The sequence below is a fragment of the Arctopsyche grandis genome, chromosome 2 (genome assembly GCF_051622035.1).
Source record: "Arctopsyche grandis isolate Sample6627 chromosome 2, ASM5162203v2, whole genome shotgun sequence".
In the NCBI taxonomy this organism is placed as follows: Eukaryota; Metazoa; Arthropoda; class Insecta; order Trichoptera; family Hydropsychidae; genus Arctopsyche; species Arctopsyche grandis.
In genome coordinates, this window is record NC_135356.1 from 6126366 (window position 1) to 6146574 (window position 20209).

At 34.7% G+C, this 20209-nt stretch overlaps 1 protein-coding gene across 2 annotated transcripts; it reads left to right on the forward strand.

Moving 5' to 3' along the window:
• Positions 1-8240: 8240 nt before the first annotated feature.
• LOC143922727 (asparagine synthetase [glutamine-hydrolyzing]-like) lies at positions 8241-16052 on the forward strand. 2 transcript variants are annotated; one of them, XM_077446058.1, is made up of 12 exons: positions 8241-8381; positions 9711-9844; positions 9916-10047; positions 10119-10359; positions 11518-11694; positions 11779-11951; positions 12088-12265; positions 12349-12493; positions 12571-12633; positions 14193-14366; positions 15275-15418; positions 15501-16052. In XM_077446058.1, the coding sequence occupies exons 2-12, from the start codon at positions 9731-9733 to the stop codon at positions 15622-15624; spliced, it is 1665 nt and encodes a 554-aa protein (XP_077302184.1). In that variant the 5' UTR covers positions 8241-8381; positions 9711-9730; the 3' UTR covers positions 15625-16052. The 2 variants fall into 2 exon arrangements, with proteins under 2 accessions (XP_077302184.1, XP_077302185.1); XM_077446059.1 differs by having other exon boundaries at positions 8282-8378; positions 15501-16045.
• The last annotated feature ends 4157 nt before the right edge of the window (positions 16053-20209 follow it).

The following is a 20209-nucleotide window of genomic DNA, read 5'->3' on the forward strand; positions in this document are numbered from 1 at the left end:
TATCATACTTTTTTACTTTATCTATGTACGTAGTAACAATAGATCAAGTTTTTTATTTATTTATTATATACATATATACCAGGAAGGCCTAACAGGCAAACCCCAATGCGCCTTCCTGGCCAATTACAAACAATGCAGCATTTTTATTACATAAGTCACTGAAAACTAGAAATTAACGAGACATCTATGAATTTTTACTTTTACATTAATCATACTCAAATAGTGGTGACATATGTATTAGGTAGGAAGGTTTTTAGCCAATTTTTAATTACACTGTTTCAACAATGAAATCAGAGAAATTGGCAAAACAATTTTCAGAGGAAAACATGAAATATTTGAAAGAAAGAGTGTTACTGGCTGAGTTGAGTGTGTATGTACTAAAAATATTTAAAAAAAAATCATATGAAACAATTAAATATATTTAAAAGGTATTTGAAAAAAAATGACCGCGTGGGAATCGAACACATAACCGACGACACATTTCTTTTAATTATTTTTTATTTAATAACTTAATATGCCTACATACATAAGGCCTAGGCAAACTTTTCGAATGAAGGGCCGCACTTGGAATTAAAAATGAAGTCGGGCCGCAAGTAAAATAATATTTATAGATTTACATTATTTACTGTCATAAAAAAAATTTCAACATAAAAATTTAATGATCCTCTAATGGGGCCGTCGACACCTATACTATTACTTACAATATTTTCCATAACTAGTTCCTAAATAGCAACCACAACTTGGAATATGGGAACTGGATATGGAAAATATTGTAAGTAATATTGTTGGTGTCGACAGTCCCAACAACCAACAATTTGGCGGGCGGCAGTTTGCCCAAACCTGATATATGTATGTATGGTTCGGTGATTACTGGTCACAAATCACTGGTCATAAAGTCACCAAAATCGGTCACGAGAAAACTGGTTGACCGATTTTAGGGTGTGACCAGTTATCTCGTGACTAGTTTTAGTGTGACGGGTGATCACATGTGACCGATCTAGAGCTACCGGTTGTTCTGTGACCGGTTCACATTTGACTAGTAATCACCGAACCCACTAAAATCTCTATAACGGAACATCTGGCAGCCGAAAAGTCCATCATAATAACGATAACTATCATACTAACGAGAACTTGAGTGCCAAATATTGCGTATTCGCGATTTTAATGGCAAAAATTGTCTTTGTGACAACCGCAATGTGACTAATAATCCAATACCATAGCTCGTGCAGCGAAAGCTGGCACGTTTCAATACAAACACGTATATTGTGTCCGTGAAGATATGAATAAGATTTTTTGTATCTGTTTTCTAGGACAATCAGTTGGTACCTTTCATACGCACCCACTTTCCGAGCATGACAGAAACAACAATTATTTTTGTATTGCTCTAAAGTGTGCACTACAGGATGATTTTTTCCAGTTTCACTGGTCAGTCACCGATCAACCCCCACAAACTGACGTAACGCGTTCTTATATTGTTTGCTAATTGGTTAATTGGAGTTAGTTCATTCGAATTAGTGGATATATAATAATAAAATGCTTTGTGATAAAATTGGATCTGGGAAAACACTAACGGGACAATCTCGCGAAATTATGTATAATGTTTTCAACTATTTCATGCATCGTATAGTGAATAGTGAATGTGACGAAAGAAATAGTTTTATGAAAAATTTATATGCTTCAACTGCGGAAGCGACTGGTGTTTCTAAAAAAAGTGTTCAGCGAATTGTTTGTGAAGTACGAAATCAATTTGTGGTGTCTAATAAACCGCCAACATCGCAACCTTCAATATCGGAGCCATCAACGACACAACCTATATCTTCAGAGTCATCAGTTGAGGTAGGATAGTCACAGTCCTTTCCATTGTTCCATTGTTGTAAATCCTTTCTAAAATAGGTTAGGCAAACCTTTAACAATGCATTTACAACCTTTGAACAATACGCGGCACCTTCTGGGTCCGGTGACTAGTCATCAGATCCAGCAGCATCCACATCTTCATCGACTGTGCGAGTTGTTTTAAGGACACCGGCAAAAATCGTGTAAGGTTATCAAAAATAACTACAGTGGATAGTTTTGATCAAGAGGTCATCAAGCGAACTATCTACGATTTTCATCTAGTTCATAAGACATTTCCGACCCTACAAAAGTTATTAGAAGTTTTGAAAGATAGTTTAAAATATAAAGGTGCAATTTCTTCGTTAAAAGTTATCGTTCGTAGGCTAGGTTTCAAATGGAGAAAGATGAAAAATAATAAACAAATACTTATTGAAAAAAGTGTTATTCGACTGAAGAGATCCATATATCTTTCCAAATTAGATATATGGATCCAAATAAACAACAGAGTGTAGCGCTTTCTTTGCGAATTTATTTTATTATCTTTGTAACGGTCGGGACTTAAGAGCGCTGGACACCAGCGCCTTGTCCATACAAACGTATTAGACTTCTTCCTTCCTCAATTATGGCACAAGAGAAATTATTTTTTAATGTGCTATGGATATCCACCATTGAAATGCATCTATCGTTTTATTATTTTGAATAGTTATTTTTTATAGGAGCTAGGAGCCGCCAAACATCTATAAAATCGCCTCTTTTTTACACCCACGAAAAGAGTCCAGCGTGCTTATTTAACGGTCGATTTAAAAAAAAATACGCACAGAAAATATCTTTTTCATACCGATGATGATTTTTTTTTTAAATTGGTCCAGTTTTGGAGGAGAAAATAGGAGAATACGAAACCTCGATTTTGTCGATTTAAAATACGTATTATCTGGTCGAAGCGAAACTGTCGCATTCACTCAATATATATATTAATATATATAGTCGCTATTTATCATTTTAATCGTGGCACGTATTCAAATATTAAATAAATATGCCATACAAATTATATCATAGATCTTAAAATCATTACACGATCGGTTGAAATAAAATATATAAATATTAGCGTGTTTCTTTCAACAGTCTGTATATGAAAAATGCATTTGTGTGAGTACTGTGTACGCGCCTTCTGTAGCTAATATACCTACATATATATGACACGAATCGTTCCGGTCGCAACGTTGAATTTCACGAGTACCAACCCCACCGGATCTTGATATGTATAAAGATCAGTGGCGGCTCGTGCCAATTTTTAGTGGAGGGGCTGCACTGAAAAAATTTCATGATTCATGTCATAACAGGACAAGATTAGCATAGTTTTTGGCTTACGACCACTTACATGTGGATTTAAGTATTATTGAAAAAAAACTAGCAAAATTCACCACCCATTAAAGGGGTGGTGAAAAATTGAAAAAAAAGCTTCTATTTAAAATTACATTCCATTATTCGGTCCGGTATTTCCCCAACCATTTGTTTTTCTATGCTTATCATAGAATTTATACACTCTATGCGACTTTTTCGGTAAGTTCTAGTCGCGAAAAGTGTTCATTTTGTAAATATTTTACTGAATTATTTTGTTCTTCCATTTTTAAAAGAAAAAAATCTTAATATATTTAAATAAAAATTACGAGAAAATGTTAAACAGGAGTAAACAAATAGGCTTTCAGAAGAATACAAAAGTTTGTTGTTATCAAAATGAAAACGACTCACTGGAGATTTGATGAGGGCTCGTACACAAACAATTAAGAGTAAAGAAAACGTATAAAAGAAACTGCTACGTGGGGGTGAAGTGGGTGGCTTTGACTGAACAGGGAAAGACCAGCAGAGATGGGAGTCCAAAGGAAACGACAGTTCTGAGAGAAAGCTGTGGGCTGACTCGACTCCCGAAGGAAAGGGCGCTCCTTTTATAGCTGAGAAAGTAGCGGTACTTTCTCCCACTCCCCAGCATCCGAGGGCGGGGGTAGCTTCCCCCCCCACTCCTTCGGCTGCGGGGGCGTACGTTACACTGCCCTCTCCTTCAGGATCGGTCGTCTCGAGCGATTTATTAATATACAAAAGTACAAGGCATATACAAACATACACAAATACAAAATAAACAAATGCAAAGAAATACAATACGGATGAAAATACAAGGTGGGTTTTTAATTCTAGATCGGATCCGGTGTTGCGAGGTATCGCGCTAATCTGTCGACGTGTACCATTAGATACCGGGAGTTCCCTGTTTCCCGGCGGATCCGATAGACCACGTCGCTGATCCTCTTAATAATCCGGAACGGACCTTCCCATGGGGGCTGGAGTTTAAGGGTGCGACCGGGCTTCTTGGCTGGGTTGTGCAACCAAACGCGATCGCCCTCTTCGTATCGTGGTTCCCAGATCCTCCCGTCGTAAGCCGCTTTCATTCTTTTGTGCGTCTTCTGGAGGTGTTTCCGGGCGAATTTGTGCGTTTCCGCCATCCCTTCTATGAGATTTTGGACGTATTTGTGGGCTGATTGCTCGGGTATACTGTCCGGGGGTCCGCCGTAGATAAGTTGGGGTGGAAGGCGCATTTCCCTGCCGAACATCATCAGGGCTGGCGACTCTCCTGTCGCGTCGTGTGGGGTTGAGCGGTAAGCCATGAGAAACGGGGACAGCATCGTGTCCCAGTCTCGTTCTGCCTCCTCGTCGTAGTAGGACAGGAATTTCCGGAGGTATCCCAGTAGAGTGCGGTTTAACCTCTCGATCATCCCGTCCGACTGAGGGTGGTAAGGGGTCGTCCGAGTTTTGCAGATGCCCAATTTATCTAGCGTTTCGGCAAAGACTCGGGCTTCAAAATTACGGCCTTGATCGGAGTGCAGTTCTCGGGGTGTGCCCAGTTTGGCGAAGACATGGGTTACTAGGGCTTCCGCTACCGTTTTCGCCTCTTGGTCCGGTAAGGGAATGGCTTCTGGTCACTTTGTGAAGTAATCAGCGGCCACTAGCACGTAACGGTTCCCCCTATTGGTAACCGGTAGCGGTCTCAATATGTCGATCGCCATTCGGTCCATCGGTGCCCCTGACACGTATTGCCGCATGGCCGCCCTGTTCCTCGTATGTGGCCCGTTTTGCGCTGCACACCTGGGGCACTTTTCGCACCATTTTATAACATCGGGGCGGCATGTTGGCCAGTAGTATCGGCGGCGGACATTCTTTAGCGTTTTATTGACGCCGAAGTGTCCGCCAGTCGGGGAACTGTGCATCTCCCATAGGATTTCATTTACGTGGCTCTCGGGAATGACCAATTGCAGGATCTGACGCTCGCCGTTTGGGCTTTCCCATCGCCGGAAGAGCTGACCCTGGTCGACAGTTAGGGCGTCCCACTGGGCCCATAGAATTCGAACTTCGGGTTCTTCTGCCGACACTTCTTCCCACAGTGGTCGTCTTCCAGACTCTTTCCAGGCGATGAAGCGTGAGATTGTGGAGTCGGTGGCCTGGGGACTTTGTGGGTTCCCTATAGTGATGAGTTTGGCTTCGGGTGCTATTTGCTCGCCCTCTATTTTCGCGCATTTCTGGCAGCCTGGATCACATGGACGTCTAGAGAGGGCGTCGGCGTTGCCGTGTTTCTTCCCTGCTCGATGCTGTACGTCCATGTGGTACTGTCCCAGTCGTTGCAACCAGCGGGCCCATTGACCTTCAGGTTTTCTGAAGCTGCGGAGCCACGTCAGTGCGGCGTGATCGGTTCGGAGTGTGAAGGGGCTTCCGTACAGGTAGTGGTTGAAGTGCTCTACTGAGTCGACGATGGCGAGCAGCTCTTTCCGGGTGACGCAGTAGTTCCGTTCCGGTGCCTTCAAGGTGCGACTATAGTACCCGATCACCTTCTCCTCGCCGTCTTGAACTTGGGAGAGCACGCCTCCGATGGCATGTTGACTGGCATCCGCGTCCAGAATATAGATTCCCTCAGGTCGGGGGAATGCCATTGTTTTTGCGTCTGTCAGAGCGTTTTTGAGGGCATTGAAGGCATGCTCGCAGTCTTGGTCCCACGTGAAGATTGTTTTCTCCTCCGTGACACGATGCAGTGGTTTCGCCGTTTGCGCAAACCCTTGCACAAACCTCCGGTAATACTTGCAGAGGCCTAAGAAGCTGCGGAGTTATGCCTTCGATTTGGGGGTGGGCCACTCTCTCACGGCTTTTGTCTTCTCTGGATCCGTGCAGACGCTGTGGGAGCTGATTTTATGGCCCAGGAAGCAGACCTCATTGCTGAACAGCTGGCACTTCCGAGTATTTACTTTGAGTCCGACCGCAAGTAGGCGTTTGAGGACCGTCTGGATGTGTTCCAAGTGGGCCTCCGGGGTCGGACTAAATATGATGATGTCGTCGAGGTATACCAGGGTTGATCCGGTCAGGTCGCCGAGAATGTCTTCCATTAGCCGGGAGAATGTGGCAGGCGCGTTGCAGAGGCCGAAAGGCATGACACGGAATTGGAATAGACCAAATTCAGTGGTAAAGGCGGTTTTTGGTCGGTCTTTCTCTTCGACTGGGACTTGCCAAAAACCACTCTGCAGGTCCAACGTCGAGAAGAATTTGGCACCCGCAAGTGTGTCCAGGACTTCGTCCATTCGTGGCATCGGGAACGAGTCTTTCGTTGTCACGGCGTTTAACCGACGATAGTCAACGCAGAGGCGCAACTCGCCGGTCTTTTTCGTGACCAATACGATCGGGGAGGCCCAGGGACCGGCTGCTGGTTCGATGATTTGTCTTGTCAGCAAGTCGTTGATGAGGGACCATACCTCTGTCTTCTTGTGCAGCGGTATTCTGCGAGGGGCCTGTTTGATGGGGGCGGCATCGCTATTTATTCGATGGCTCCCTTTATGGACTTGGCTTAAGTCCCGTTCGCTTTGGGCGAAGGCTTGTCGGTGCTGGAGGAGGGAGTTGACGATCGTCGACCGTTTTCCAGGTGGTAGGTCGATGATAGCAGCGTCCAGTTGGCGGGGCAGGTCGTCTTGTCGCTTTCCGTTCAGTTCCTGTCGTTGTATTTCCTGACACGAATGGACTGAACTTACTGGTCGGTGGGGCGCAATGTCGTTCCGGAAAGTGACCCTTGTCGTAGTTCCTCCCAGTTCGACGATCGTATTGAGGTGGCGCAGGAGGTCCATCCCCATGATGACCTCTGAGGAGAAATCAGTGACGGCAAATTTCCATGTCACTTGTGTGCCTTTAATTGACAACTTAGTCTCGGCCCATACATAGATCGCTACGTGTCGACCGTCTGCAACTCGTACTCTTTCCCTCTTGTCGTTCACCCTTTTTCTATGTTCGCGGGGAAATTTTGGCGAAAAGTTTGCTGGAGATAACGGAGATGCTTGCCCCGGTATCCAACAGTACCCTACATGGTACTCCTCCAATCTCGCCTTCGGTGTCCAATATGAAAGGTGAGTCGCCGACGCTCCCTAACACTGGGACGGGCTTTTCTTCATCTTCGATGATCAGTCCTGCCCGTGTGGAACTGACCATTATTCTTTTCCCGACTGGGATCGCACCTCTTCCTCGTCGGAGGCGTTCTCGACTGCCCGTACCTTCGGACAGTTCCGCCCGCGACATTGTGGGCTTCCGCAGTTTCGGCAGTTCCTTTGCCCTTGCCAGGGCGGTCTGTTGCTGTTACGGCCCTCCGCTTGCCAGGGAGGTCTGTCACCGTTACGGCCCTCTGCTTGCCAGAGAGGTCTGCTGGCGTTTCGAGCTGCGGTATTGAAGTGAGGCTGGTGGTCTTGGGCTGGTCTGTTGGCCGCCCCCCTCCCTTGACTCCTCAGCCGTTTCGCATCCCTCGCGTGTTTTGCGAGTGACAGTGACAGTTGAATCACGACAGTGCTGCCGATATGGCTTTTTCCGTGGCCAGGTCTGAAATAAACTCAGCCCAGAGGCAACGAACTGGCAGAGTGAGTGAAAGAGAAAGAGCTATCTGCAGTTGCAAATTGCTCTTTCTGTTTCTCGTTCCGAAACTCCGGGCTGCGCGGCAGTCAGGGCGGCGCTGTAACACTTCACAGCCAGTACAGCAACATTTTAATTCATCTGTCACCATACAAGTTAGTGGGGTCTTCGAAACAGTCAACATTACTTACAATATCGCCCTTTTGGATACGGGTGATATTGTAAGTAATATTTACTCTGTCGAAGGCCCCCAATAGTTCGTCCATCCAACTAATAAAAATGATATCATTAATAAATAAAATATTAAATGTATTATTAAACATATATTTTAGAATTTTATAGGAGGGGCTGCAGCCCGGCAGCCCATTAGGACGAGCCGCCACTGATAAAGATACAAATGGGAATTATTTTGATGATGATCGTTTTACAGAAAATGGTTTTATGGTAAATAATTGTTATCTAAGGTTGGTCAGCGAATTTGCCAATTTATCGAGTGTGTGCAAACAGTTCACGGATTGCGTCAACCTTGCGCAAATCAATAAAAACATTTGCGCATTAGATACAGTCTGCTGGCGGCTGGTGGCGTTCGGTCTACTCGCGTTTTGGAAACACGTGCCCTCTTCTGCAACGTGGTAATCAATTATTCGAATGTTATGTTATAATTTATAAAAATTGATCAAATGGTGCAATACGCGTGGATTTATAACTTATAAATCAATTTAATGGGATTTTTGCTACACGCTACAAATACGCATGCTCGAATTTAAACAGGGAACATCCATTTGCAATCGATGAATAAGAATAATTCATTATTTTAAATCTGCCTATTATATGTGTATATATATAAATAATTGTATGCGATTTTGGCCTTTATTCATTTGATATATTAACATTAATACATTTAAATTGATAAAATCCTGTATACATATTATGTACTATTTGGCGTTGTTTGAGCGTGTATTATAATAAAAAATCTCTTCCGAGAGCTGAAACACTGAATTTGTGACATTCTTTTTACATATGCATGTCAATGGGATTTTTAATTAAACATGATACCCGACATGACATGAATTCCTTTATATGTAAATAGATGTAGTTTTTTAAATTTGTGTTTTGTTCATGATGAACATATGATTTATATTATGAAAGATGTATTTCTGTTACAGTTAAGTTTCGTATAAAAAAAAATTGTAATGTATAATTATCAATTCACAATATTGGCATCTAATATTTACTGAATAGTAAAGTTGAAAGGAATTTTCAAAAGTTGGCAGCATATATATGTATATTTAAAAATAAACACGATTTTTATTTATGACAGCATTTTCTTATAGATTTTTAAGAATTAATTTAAATTTAATTTTTTTTTGTTTTTTTCTAATTTTGAACATGTTTTGAAATATGTCGTTTTTTGTTTGATTTGTAGTTTTTCAATAGTAAAATGATTTTCTTACATAAAATAGTAATGGGATTTTTTTCTACATAATATTATATGTACGTATGTAGTTTCAAATAAAAAATGCAATTTAAATTGAATAAGATCCAGACTACAATCGGAATCATTGAATGCCTATACATATGTAATAACAAGTTTCGCATAATATAATTGATATATATTATTATTGTTTTGTGTTGCTGTGCAAATTTACATACATTGTACAATATATATATATATATACATATATATATATATATATATATATATATATATATATATATATATATATATATATATATATATATATATATATATATATATATAAATATATATTTTTTATCGTGAAATGAATTTGCGTTTGCGATTGATATTTACTTATGAAATAATCTCTTTGTTGCTTTGTTGCAATGGCGATTACATTTTTTAAAATGACTGCAATTTTATTTACATATGTTTCATATAATTTCTAATCAATTCTCACTTACTTTGCAATCGTTTTATGCGACTTGTTGTTTCTTTCCAGATACATAATATCGAATCGGGATGTGTGGAATTTGGGCTTTATTCGGAATGGATTGTCCAGACTGCTACATCGCCGATTTTAAAAGAATTGAGCACAGAGGTCCCGACGCTTCGAGGTTCGAAACCGACAAGCGTGTAATGGTCAAGCGTTTTAAACAGAATATCTGCTATAATGAATCCAAATTACTATCAATTTCTTGTTTCAGTTACAGAACGGATGCTTGGGATTTCACCGATTGGCAATCGTCGATGATTTGCATGGCATGCAACCAATGAAAATTCACCAACATCCGAAGATAACGGTCGTCTGCAACGGTGAAATTTATAACTACAAAACGGTAAATATAAATATAAATACTTGTCATGAGATTGAAAATATTAATACGTAATAGTCGTAATAAATTTGTAGTTGGGACAACAATTCGGCTTCAAATACGAGACCAAGTGCGATGTAGAATGTATTCTTCATCTTTATGTGAAATTTGGCTTTGAAAAGGCTATTCAATTTTTGGATGGCGATTATGCAGTCTGTCTAGTAGACATGGAAAAGAAAAAGATAATGATAGCGAGAGATCCTTACGGCATTCGACCGCTTTTCAGATTTTACAGTGACGTGGATAAAATAATGGGAATTTGTTCTGAAGCGAAAGGTTTGTCAGATTGAATTCAAATATATGGTCCACAAACAACGGTACAGTTTACATATTTCATAGAACCACCGAGTTAAAATTAAAACCCAACTACACTGTATAATATGCCACTAAGTAATTTTGTGACTTAATATTATGATATGTGTAGTAGGTTCAGGTTTTCTTGATATCTTCTAGATTTCACTTGAGTAATATTATCTTCAAAAAATGACTGATACATAATAATGTTGATTTTGAAATGCTTTTTATTGTTACTAAATTATGTTCACAATCTTATATCTATTTTAATAGCTACTGATCTACAGATCATTTTCTATTTTACAATTTTATTTTATTTTTGTTAGAAATTAAAGTATTATATAGGTATTATTCAAATGTTTATGTACAGCATAATAGGAAAAAGAGCTCAAAAACCTATTTACAATTCATATAAATGCTCATCATACATCTTATACATACATAATGTTAACTAAAGACTCTCTAAAGTCGACGATCTAAAGCAGATTGTGTTTAGGTACTCTGTGTTTATACCTGAAGGGTATAGATCAGGGACGTTATTTGAGGGGGCTGGGGTGGGCAGTTGCCCCCCTTAGATTTGAACGGGACTATCCACGTTGCTTAATGTATTATTATGAATTTTAATTAAAATACTGAACCAAAAAAAATAGAAATTGAAATTGTTTAGAACGCTGTCAGAAATAAACATGTCGATTATTCCCAGAAAAAAATGGGGTCATGCTTTGAAAGATATTTTTAAACTCGTTTATCATTTAAAATTATTTTACTATTAATTTTATTGGTAAAAGTATATAGTAAATAAAAAAATGATTAAAAGAAAGAGTTAAAATTCATATATGTACTCATTTTTTAATATAATACATCCCCCCTTAAAAAGGTACTCCTAACTGGTCAAAATTTTTGCCCCCCCCCTCCCTGGGAAAAGCTGAAATGACGTCCCTGGTATAGACATAATAATGCGTAGTTTGTATTTGCATAATATTTCTTTAATACTTTTTTTTTTTCAAGATATCAGTTTTTTAGTTGTTTCTGTACAAATATAGGATTTTTTGTTCGATCCAACAGTTATTGATGAAATTTATTGATTTTAGTTGTATTGAAATATTATATGATTGAAATATATATAATTGTTTCTTTTAGGAATTATAAATATTGCTAAAAGGGTGAACGTGGCTGAAAAATTGGATCAATTTAAACCTGGTACTTATGAAGAATATTCATTCTCCGACGATGGGTCTATTGAGTTTATCAAAAAATCGGAATATTTCTCGACCAGAGAAGACGTCAAATTTTGGAAAATGGTGCCCCATTCACAAGGTTATATTTGACTGGAAGTCGATTGTGTTTATTTTATATCGTTTTAAATATTCAACAGTCACCCAAGATGCTTTAACTCAACAGATTTTAAGAGTCCGGCTGATGGGATTGTCTCTCTATTAACGGAAGCATGTCGTAAAAGGCTGATGTCGGATCGTCGTATTGGATGTCTGTTGTCTGGTGGGTTGGACTCTTCTTTGGTAGCCGCTCTCATCGTAAAACTAGCCAAGGAGGAAAGCATAGCATACCCGATACAAGTACGACGACAGTCACATTTTATTTTGTATTTTTCTATTGAATTGAAACTGCTATACATTATGCGAAGTGTATAAAAAATTGCTTATCTTTTAAAAGTGTGTGGTGCCAAATTAAAATAAGATTTTTTGGTTTTAGACATTCTCAATCGGCATGATAGGATCGCCCGATTTGGTCGCTGCTAAGAAAGTAGCTAAACACATTGGCTCCGAGCATCACGAGGTACTGCTCACAGAAGACGATATTGCTTTAGCTCTCACTCGGGTGATATATCATTTGGAGTCATTCGATATCACAACGGTACGAGCTGGCGTTGGTTTGTTACTTGCATTTTTTTCTTTTAAATGTAAAATTTTAAGATTGACATTTTTTTTATTAGTTTTTTCTTTATCTCTGCAGGTATGTTTTTGTTGAGTGAGTATATCCAAGATAATACAAACACAGCGGTAATATTCAGTGGAGAAGGTGCCGATGAATTGGCCCAAGGCTACATTTATTTCAGAGACGCTCCTGACACTGATGCAGCACATGCCGAGAGTGAAAGGTTTCTTTCTTTTATATTCCTTTGATTTTATATTTTCCATCATTTAATTTTATATTTGAATTGTTGTACATTTTTAGGTTGCTGTCCGACATATATCTTTATGATGGCTTAAGAGCAGATCGTATGACGGCTGCATTTGGGTAAAATCTTATTTATTATTATAATCTACTAGTGGTTTTACGCCGGCTTGGTTTGTTGTTTGTAATAAAACCAGAGAAATGTTATAATGATAGAAGTGCCCTTTGGAATACATTTATTGTTTCAATACACTCGTACCGTTTCCATAACTACGCAATATTGTATTGCTAGCTGTCACCGAGACCCTTTCATGAAAAGAGACCTTTTCATATAGGATGTTAATTGAATAATATGTTACTTAAATGATCAATTTACTTATAAAAATGTATCCCATTTTGTTTATTGTGTGTTTTTGAATGCATTGTGCAATTTTTAACGATGCACTTGCCCATTTCCCTTGCCTAGAGAAGTTTTTATCTGACATACGTCGACCACCAAGCATCAAATATTCGATGATCCCAACAAATCTTTAAAGCTTACATTCATAGATAAAAAGTCTCTTTCGAAATTATATATTAGATGACTAGTCGATTCGATGTACCGTGAGACTTACGAGAACCAAACATGCTGTCGCATTCGTGCAATGTGTAGTGACATTGAAAGGACGTAAAATAATTTATTTTGAATTATTTCTTATTTAACTATATAATATTATTACAATATAATTCAATGCAAGGTCTTTAATAATACTACTGTAAGCTTTGCAGTCCATAACATGACGTTGACAATTACTTTTATCGTTTAAAAAATATAAATTTCCATTAATATAAAATATATACGTATTCCATTAATAAATTAATCATATCAACAACTTGTGTATTTTATATTAAAATTTATTAATGTAAATATTTCAAAATTCGAAACGCGTACTCAAAACTAACAAAAAATAAAAGTCAAATTCTACCGACCACTATTCGCATGAACGATGTTGTAACCAGCAGAATAGACTATTGGTTAGCATATAATGCTTTGAACAATATAGTCACGGGTTCAAATCCCACTGGTTTTTGTTGGCCAGATCTTGGATTTGTGAATCTAGGTCGATCGTTTCCAATCAGAGTTTGTCAATTTATCTGAATTTCATTGAAGCTGTTCCAACAAATTGGCAACGTTACCCGTTTTCTCACAAATATCGAGTTTTCAGCATTCTAGAATATACAGTGAATTGTATAAAACGCCGCAAATTAACAAATTTGACCGTAGATGTCTCTGTGGATGTTAATTGATATGTATTCACTTTGTATAATAATACTTGTATCTAAATGTACAATGTTTCTGGCCAGGAAGGCGCATTGGGGTTAGCTGTTAGGCATTCCTGGTATAAATTAAAAATAATAATAATAATAATCTTGACCAAAATGCAATGCGAAACTGAAACGAAATGTAATTGGCCGTCGCGGGTCGAGTGGGGGGTGAATGCGATAGCATGTAAATTTTACGTAAGTCTCATGCTAGATTGTTTCGAATATAATACATATTATTGAGAAATGATACATGATTTAGTAATAATATTTTAAATCAAATCCAGCTGATAAACTCACGCTAGTTGTGTACAGTATAGTTATTACATATGTATACTGATCATGAATAAACCACATAATAATGAGATTTATTGTTACAGCTTGGAAGTACGTTGTCCATTCCTCGATATTGACTTTACTCGTTACTATCTGAGCTTGGATAAAGATTCCAGGAGGCCAAAAGGTGATGTAGAAAAGTATTTACTTAGAGATGCCTTTGAGGGACAAAATCTTCTACCAGCCAGCATTTTATGGAGACCCAAAGAAGCGTTTAGGTAATTCTTAAATTTATCCAAACATCCCAACACAATCAGTTCGGTGTTACTTTAGTATGCGGTCTCACTGTCTCAGTTCTCGCGTGACACTGAGATTGAATAATGTCGACCCTAACAACCCAATCTTAAATTTATAGGGCCAACTTTAACTATCCTGACCCTTAAATATAGGCTGCTAATATATGTATATATTTTTTTAAGTTTTATTTCATCAATATTTTCATTAAAATAACATATCTTAGCAGCCAACACCTATTTATTTAAGGGTCAGGATAGGTTAGGTTAAGTTAAGGTTGGCCCTATTCATTTAAGATTTGGTTAAGAGATTTGTATCTACTGACGATATTCGACAACATTATGGGGCGGCAGGAAAAAACAAATATTGTAATAAACATTTCGTTGCTACGATACAAATAAAAAAAAATAGTGGAAGAAAAATCGAACGAGAGTAAACGGCCACTTCCGGTTGACGGATGCTTACCAAATTATATACATAACTTGGTATTATGCTTAAACTTCTAGATATGAAATTTCATTTGAATAATCCCAACGGTTTCTGAGAAAAACATAAAAAACCTCGATTCTCTACACTAAAAGTACTACTTCCGGTTCAGATAAAAATATTTAAAAAATATAAAGTTATAAAAATTATTATTTCTATCACATGTAAATAAATTTCAGTCCGATTTAGTTAATGGTTTGGGTGATAATTGAATTCAAAAACTTAAAAAAAAGAGGACACCTATAAGACGAGGTACCATTTCCAGTCAAATTAAAAATTAGAAAAAAATTTACGTCATGTCGATAAGAATTTCAGTAACTGATACTAAGTTTCAGTTCGATAGGACTTACGGTGTTCAAAAAATCCCAGGTTGCACCATCAATTCTATGTCACATTATATTTTCAGCGACGGAGTTGCAAACAAAGAGAGATCACTTTTCAAAGTCATCCAAGATTTGACTGAGGGTAGAGTTTCAGACGAGGAGTTCAATTCCTGCGCACCGAAATTTACACACTGTAAACCACTGTCAAAGGAGTCTTACTTTTATAGGTATATTTAAAAAAAAATTTGAAATAATGTTTATAATTTTATTTTTATTTTTTAGCGATTTATTTATTCTTTTTAATTTTAGAAAATGTTTTGAAAAATATTATTCCGCGTTCGAGCATCTCATACCTTACTTTTGGATGCCAAAATGGAACGATGATGTGACAGATCCATCAGCAAGATACATCAAACATTACAAAAGTCATTAGACATCAACCATTTAACCATTTTACATTGAAATTATTATATTCACTATATGTTGTAATCATTATATTAAAAAAAAAAAATGTTTTCATAAGATGAAAAATAATACATATTTACATTGAAATTATTATATTCAATATGTGTTGTAATCATTATATTCAAAAAAAAATATGTTTTCATAAGATGAAATATTATACATATTTACATTGAAATTATTATATTCACTATGTGTTGTAATCATTATATTAAAAAAAAAAAATGTTTTCATAAGATGAAATATAATACATATTTACATCGAAATTATTATATTCAATATGTGTTGTAATCATTATATTAAAAAAAAAAATGTTTTCATAAGATGAAATACATATATAATACATATTATAGCATTTAAGAAATTGACATTAAAGGGAAATATTGTGCATAAAATGATTTTTATTTTCTTATTTATAAAATATCGTCCTATCATACTTTTTTACTTTATCTATGTACGTAGTAACAATGGATGAAGTTTTTTTATTTATTTATTATATACATATATACCAGGAAGGCCTAACAGGTAAACCCCAATGCGCCTTCCTGGGCAATTACATCAAACATTACAAAAGTCATTAGACATCAACCATTTAACCATTTTACATTGAAATTATTATATTCACTATGTGTTGTAATCATTATATTCATAAAAAGAAATGTTTTCATAAGATGAAATATAATACATATTTACATTGAAATTATTATATTCAATATGTGTTGTAATCATTAAATTTAAAAAAAAATATGTTTTCATAAGATGAAATACATATATAATACATATTATAGCATTTAAGAAATTGACATTAAAGGGAAATATTGTGCATAAAATGATTTTTATTTTCTTATTTATAAAATATCGTCCTATCATACTTTTTTACTTTATCTATGTACGTAGTAACAATGGATGAAGTTTTTTTATTTATTTATTATATACATATATACCAGGAAGGCCTAACAGGTAAACCCCAATGCGCCTTCCTGGGCAATTACATCAAACATTACAAAAGTCATTAGACATCAACCATTTAACCATTTTACATTGAAATTATTATATTCACTATGTGTTGTAATCATTATATTCATAAAAAGAAATGTTTTCATAAGATGAAATATAATACATATTTACATTGAAATTATTATATTCAATATGTGTTGTAATCATTAAATTTAAAAAAAAATATGTTTTCATAAGATGAAATACATATATAATACATATTATAGCATTTAAGAAATTGACATTAAAGGGAAATATTGTGCATAAAATGATTTTTATTTTCTTATTTATAAAATATCGTCCTATCATACTTTTTTACTTTATCTATGTACGTAGTAACAATGGATGAAGTTTTTTTATTTATTTATTATATACATATATACCAGGAAGGCCTAACAGGTAAACCCCAATGCGCCTTCCTGGGCAATTACATCAAACATTACAAAAGTCATTAGACATCAACCATTTAACCATTTTACATTGAAATTATTATATTCACTATGTGTTGTAATCATTATATTCATAAAAAGAAATGTTTTCATAAGATGAAATATAATACATATTTACATTGAAATTATTATATTCAATATGTGTTGTAATCATTAAATTTAAAAAAAAATATGTTTTCATAAGATGAAATACATATATAATACATATTATAGCATTTAAGAAATTGACATTAAAGGGAAATATTGTGCATAAAATGATTTTTATTTTCTTATTTATAAAATATCGTCCTATCATACTTTTTTACTTTATCTATGTACGTAGTAACAATGGATGAAGTTTTTTTATTTATTTATTATATACATATATACCAGGAAGGCCTAACAGGTAAACCCCAATGCGCCTTCCTGGGCAATTACATCAAACATTACAAAAGTCATTAGACATCAACCATTTAACCATTTTACATTGAAATTATTATATTCACTATGTGTTGTAATCATTATATTCATAAAAAGAAATGTTTTCATAAGATGAAATATAATACATATTTACATTGAAATTATTATATTCAATATGTGTTGTAATCATTAAATTTAAAAAAAAATATGTTTTCATAAGATGAAATACATATATAATACATATTATAGCATTTAAGAAATTGACATTAAAGGGAAATATTGTGCATAAAATGATTTTTATTTTCTTATTTATAAAATATCGTCCTATCATACTTTTTTACTTTATCTATGTACGTAGTAACAATGGATGAAGTTTTTTTATTTATTTATTATATACATATATACCAGGAAGGCCTTACAGGTAAACCCCAATGCGCCTTCCTGGGCAATTACATCAAACATTACAAAAGTCATTAGACATCAACCATTTAACCATTTTACATTGAAATTATTATATTCACTATGTGTTGTAATCATTATATTCATAAAAAGAAATGTTTTCATAAGATGAAATATAATACATATTTACATTGAAATTATTATATTCAATATGTGTTGTAATCATTAAATTTAAAAAAAAATATGTTTTCATAAGATGAAATACATATATAATACATATTATAGCATTTAAGAAATTGACATTAAAGGGAAATATTGTGCATAAAATGATTTTTATTTTCTTATTTATAAAATATCGTCCTATCATACTTTTTTACTTTATCTATGTACGTAGTAACAATGGATGAAGTTTTTTTATTTATTTATTATATACATATATACCAGGAAGGCCTAACAGGTAAACCCCAATGCGCCTTCCTGGGCAATTACATCAAACATTACAAAAGTCATTAGACATCAACCATTTAACCATTTTACATTGAAATTATTATATTCACTATGTGTTGTAATCATTATATTCATAATAAGAAATGTTTTCATAAGATGAAATATAATACATATTTACATTGAAATTATTATATTCAATATGTGTTGTAATCATTAAATTTAAAAAAAAATATGTTTTCATAAGATGAAATACATATATAATACATATTATAGCATTTAAGAAATTGACATTAAAGGGAAATATTGTGCATAAAATGATTTTTATTTTCTTATTTATAAAATATCGTCCTATCATACTTTTTTACTTTATCTATGTACGTAGTAACAATGGATGAAGTTTTTTTATTTATTTATTATATACATATATACCAGGAAGGCCTAACAGGTAAACCCCAATGCGCCTTCCTGGGCAATTACATCAAACATTACAAAAGTCATTAGACATCAACCATTTAACCATTTTACATTGAAATTATTATATTCACTATGTGTTGTAATCATTATATTCATAAAAAGAAATGTTTTCATAAGATGAAATATAATACATATTTACATTGAAATTATTATATTCAATATGTGTTGTAATCATTATATTAAAAAAAATATGTTTTCATAAGATGAAAAATAATACATATTTACATTGAAATTATTGTATTCACTCTGTGTTGTAATCATTATATTAAAAAAAAAAAAAATGTTTTCATAAGATGAAATACATCTATAATACATATTATAGCGTTTAAGAAATTGACATTAAAGGGAAACATTGTGCATAAAATGATTTTTATTTTCTTATTTGAAATATAATACATATTTACATTGAAATTATTATATTCAATATGTGTTGTAATCATTATATTAAAAAAAATATGTTTTCATAAGATGAAAAATAATACATATTTACATTGAAACTATTATATTCACTCTGTGTTGTAATCATTATATTAAAAAAAAAAAAATGTTTTCATAAGATGAAATACATATATAATACATATTATAGCATTTAAGAAATTGACATTAAAGGGAAACATTGTGCATAAAATGTTTTTTATTTTCTTATTTATAAAATATCGTCCTATTATACTTTTTTACTTTATCTATGTACGTAGTAACAATAGATCAAGTTTTTTATTTATTTATTATATACATATATACCAGGAAGGCCTAACAGGTAAACCCCAATGCGCGTTCCTGGCCAATTACAAACAATGCAGCATTTTTATTACATAAGTCACTGAATTACGAGACACTGAAAACTGGAAATTAGCGAGACATCTATGAATTTTAACTTTTACATTAATCATACTCAAATAGTGGTGACATATGTATTAGGTAGGAAGGTTTTTAGCCAATTTTTAACTACGCCGTTTCAACAATGAAATCAGAAAAATTGGCAAAACAATTTTCAGAGGAAAACATGAAATATTTGAAAGAAAGAGTGTTACTGGCTGAGTTGAGTGTGTACGTACTAAAAATATAAAAAAAAATCATATTGAATAAATAAATCTAAATACTAAATTAAATTTATTTAAAAGGTATTTGAAAAAAAATTGACCGCGTTCGATTCGGTCAAAAATTGACCGAATCGAACACATAACCGACGACACATTTCTTTTAATTATTTTTTATTTAATAACTTAATATGCCTACATACATAAGGCCTAAGCCAACTTTTCGAATGAAGGGCCGCACTAGGAATTAAAAATGTGCGTCGGGCCGCAAGTAAAATAATATTTATAGATTTACATTATTTACTGTCATAAAAAAATTTTATGTTGAAATAAAATTTCAACATAAAAATTAAGT

Excerpts from the sequence above, each read along its gene's own strand:
- LOC143922727 (XM_077446058.1), top strand. The coding sequence starts at position 9,731 with ATGTGTGGAATTTGGGCTTTATTCGGAATGGATTGTCCAGACTGCTAC. Across the intron at positions 10,048-10,118 it reads AAATTTATAACTACAAAACG|TTGGGACAACAATTCGGCTT; the intron begins GTAAATATAAAT and ends ATAAATTTGTAG. Across the intron at positions 11,952-12,087 it reads GCATAGCATACCCGATACAA|ACATTCTCAATCGGCATGAT; the intron begins GTACGACGACAG and ends TTTTGGTTTTAG.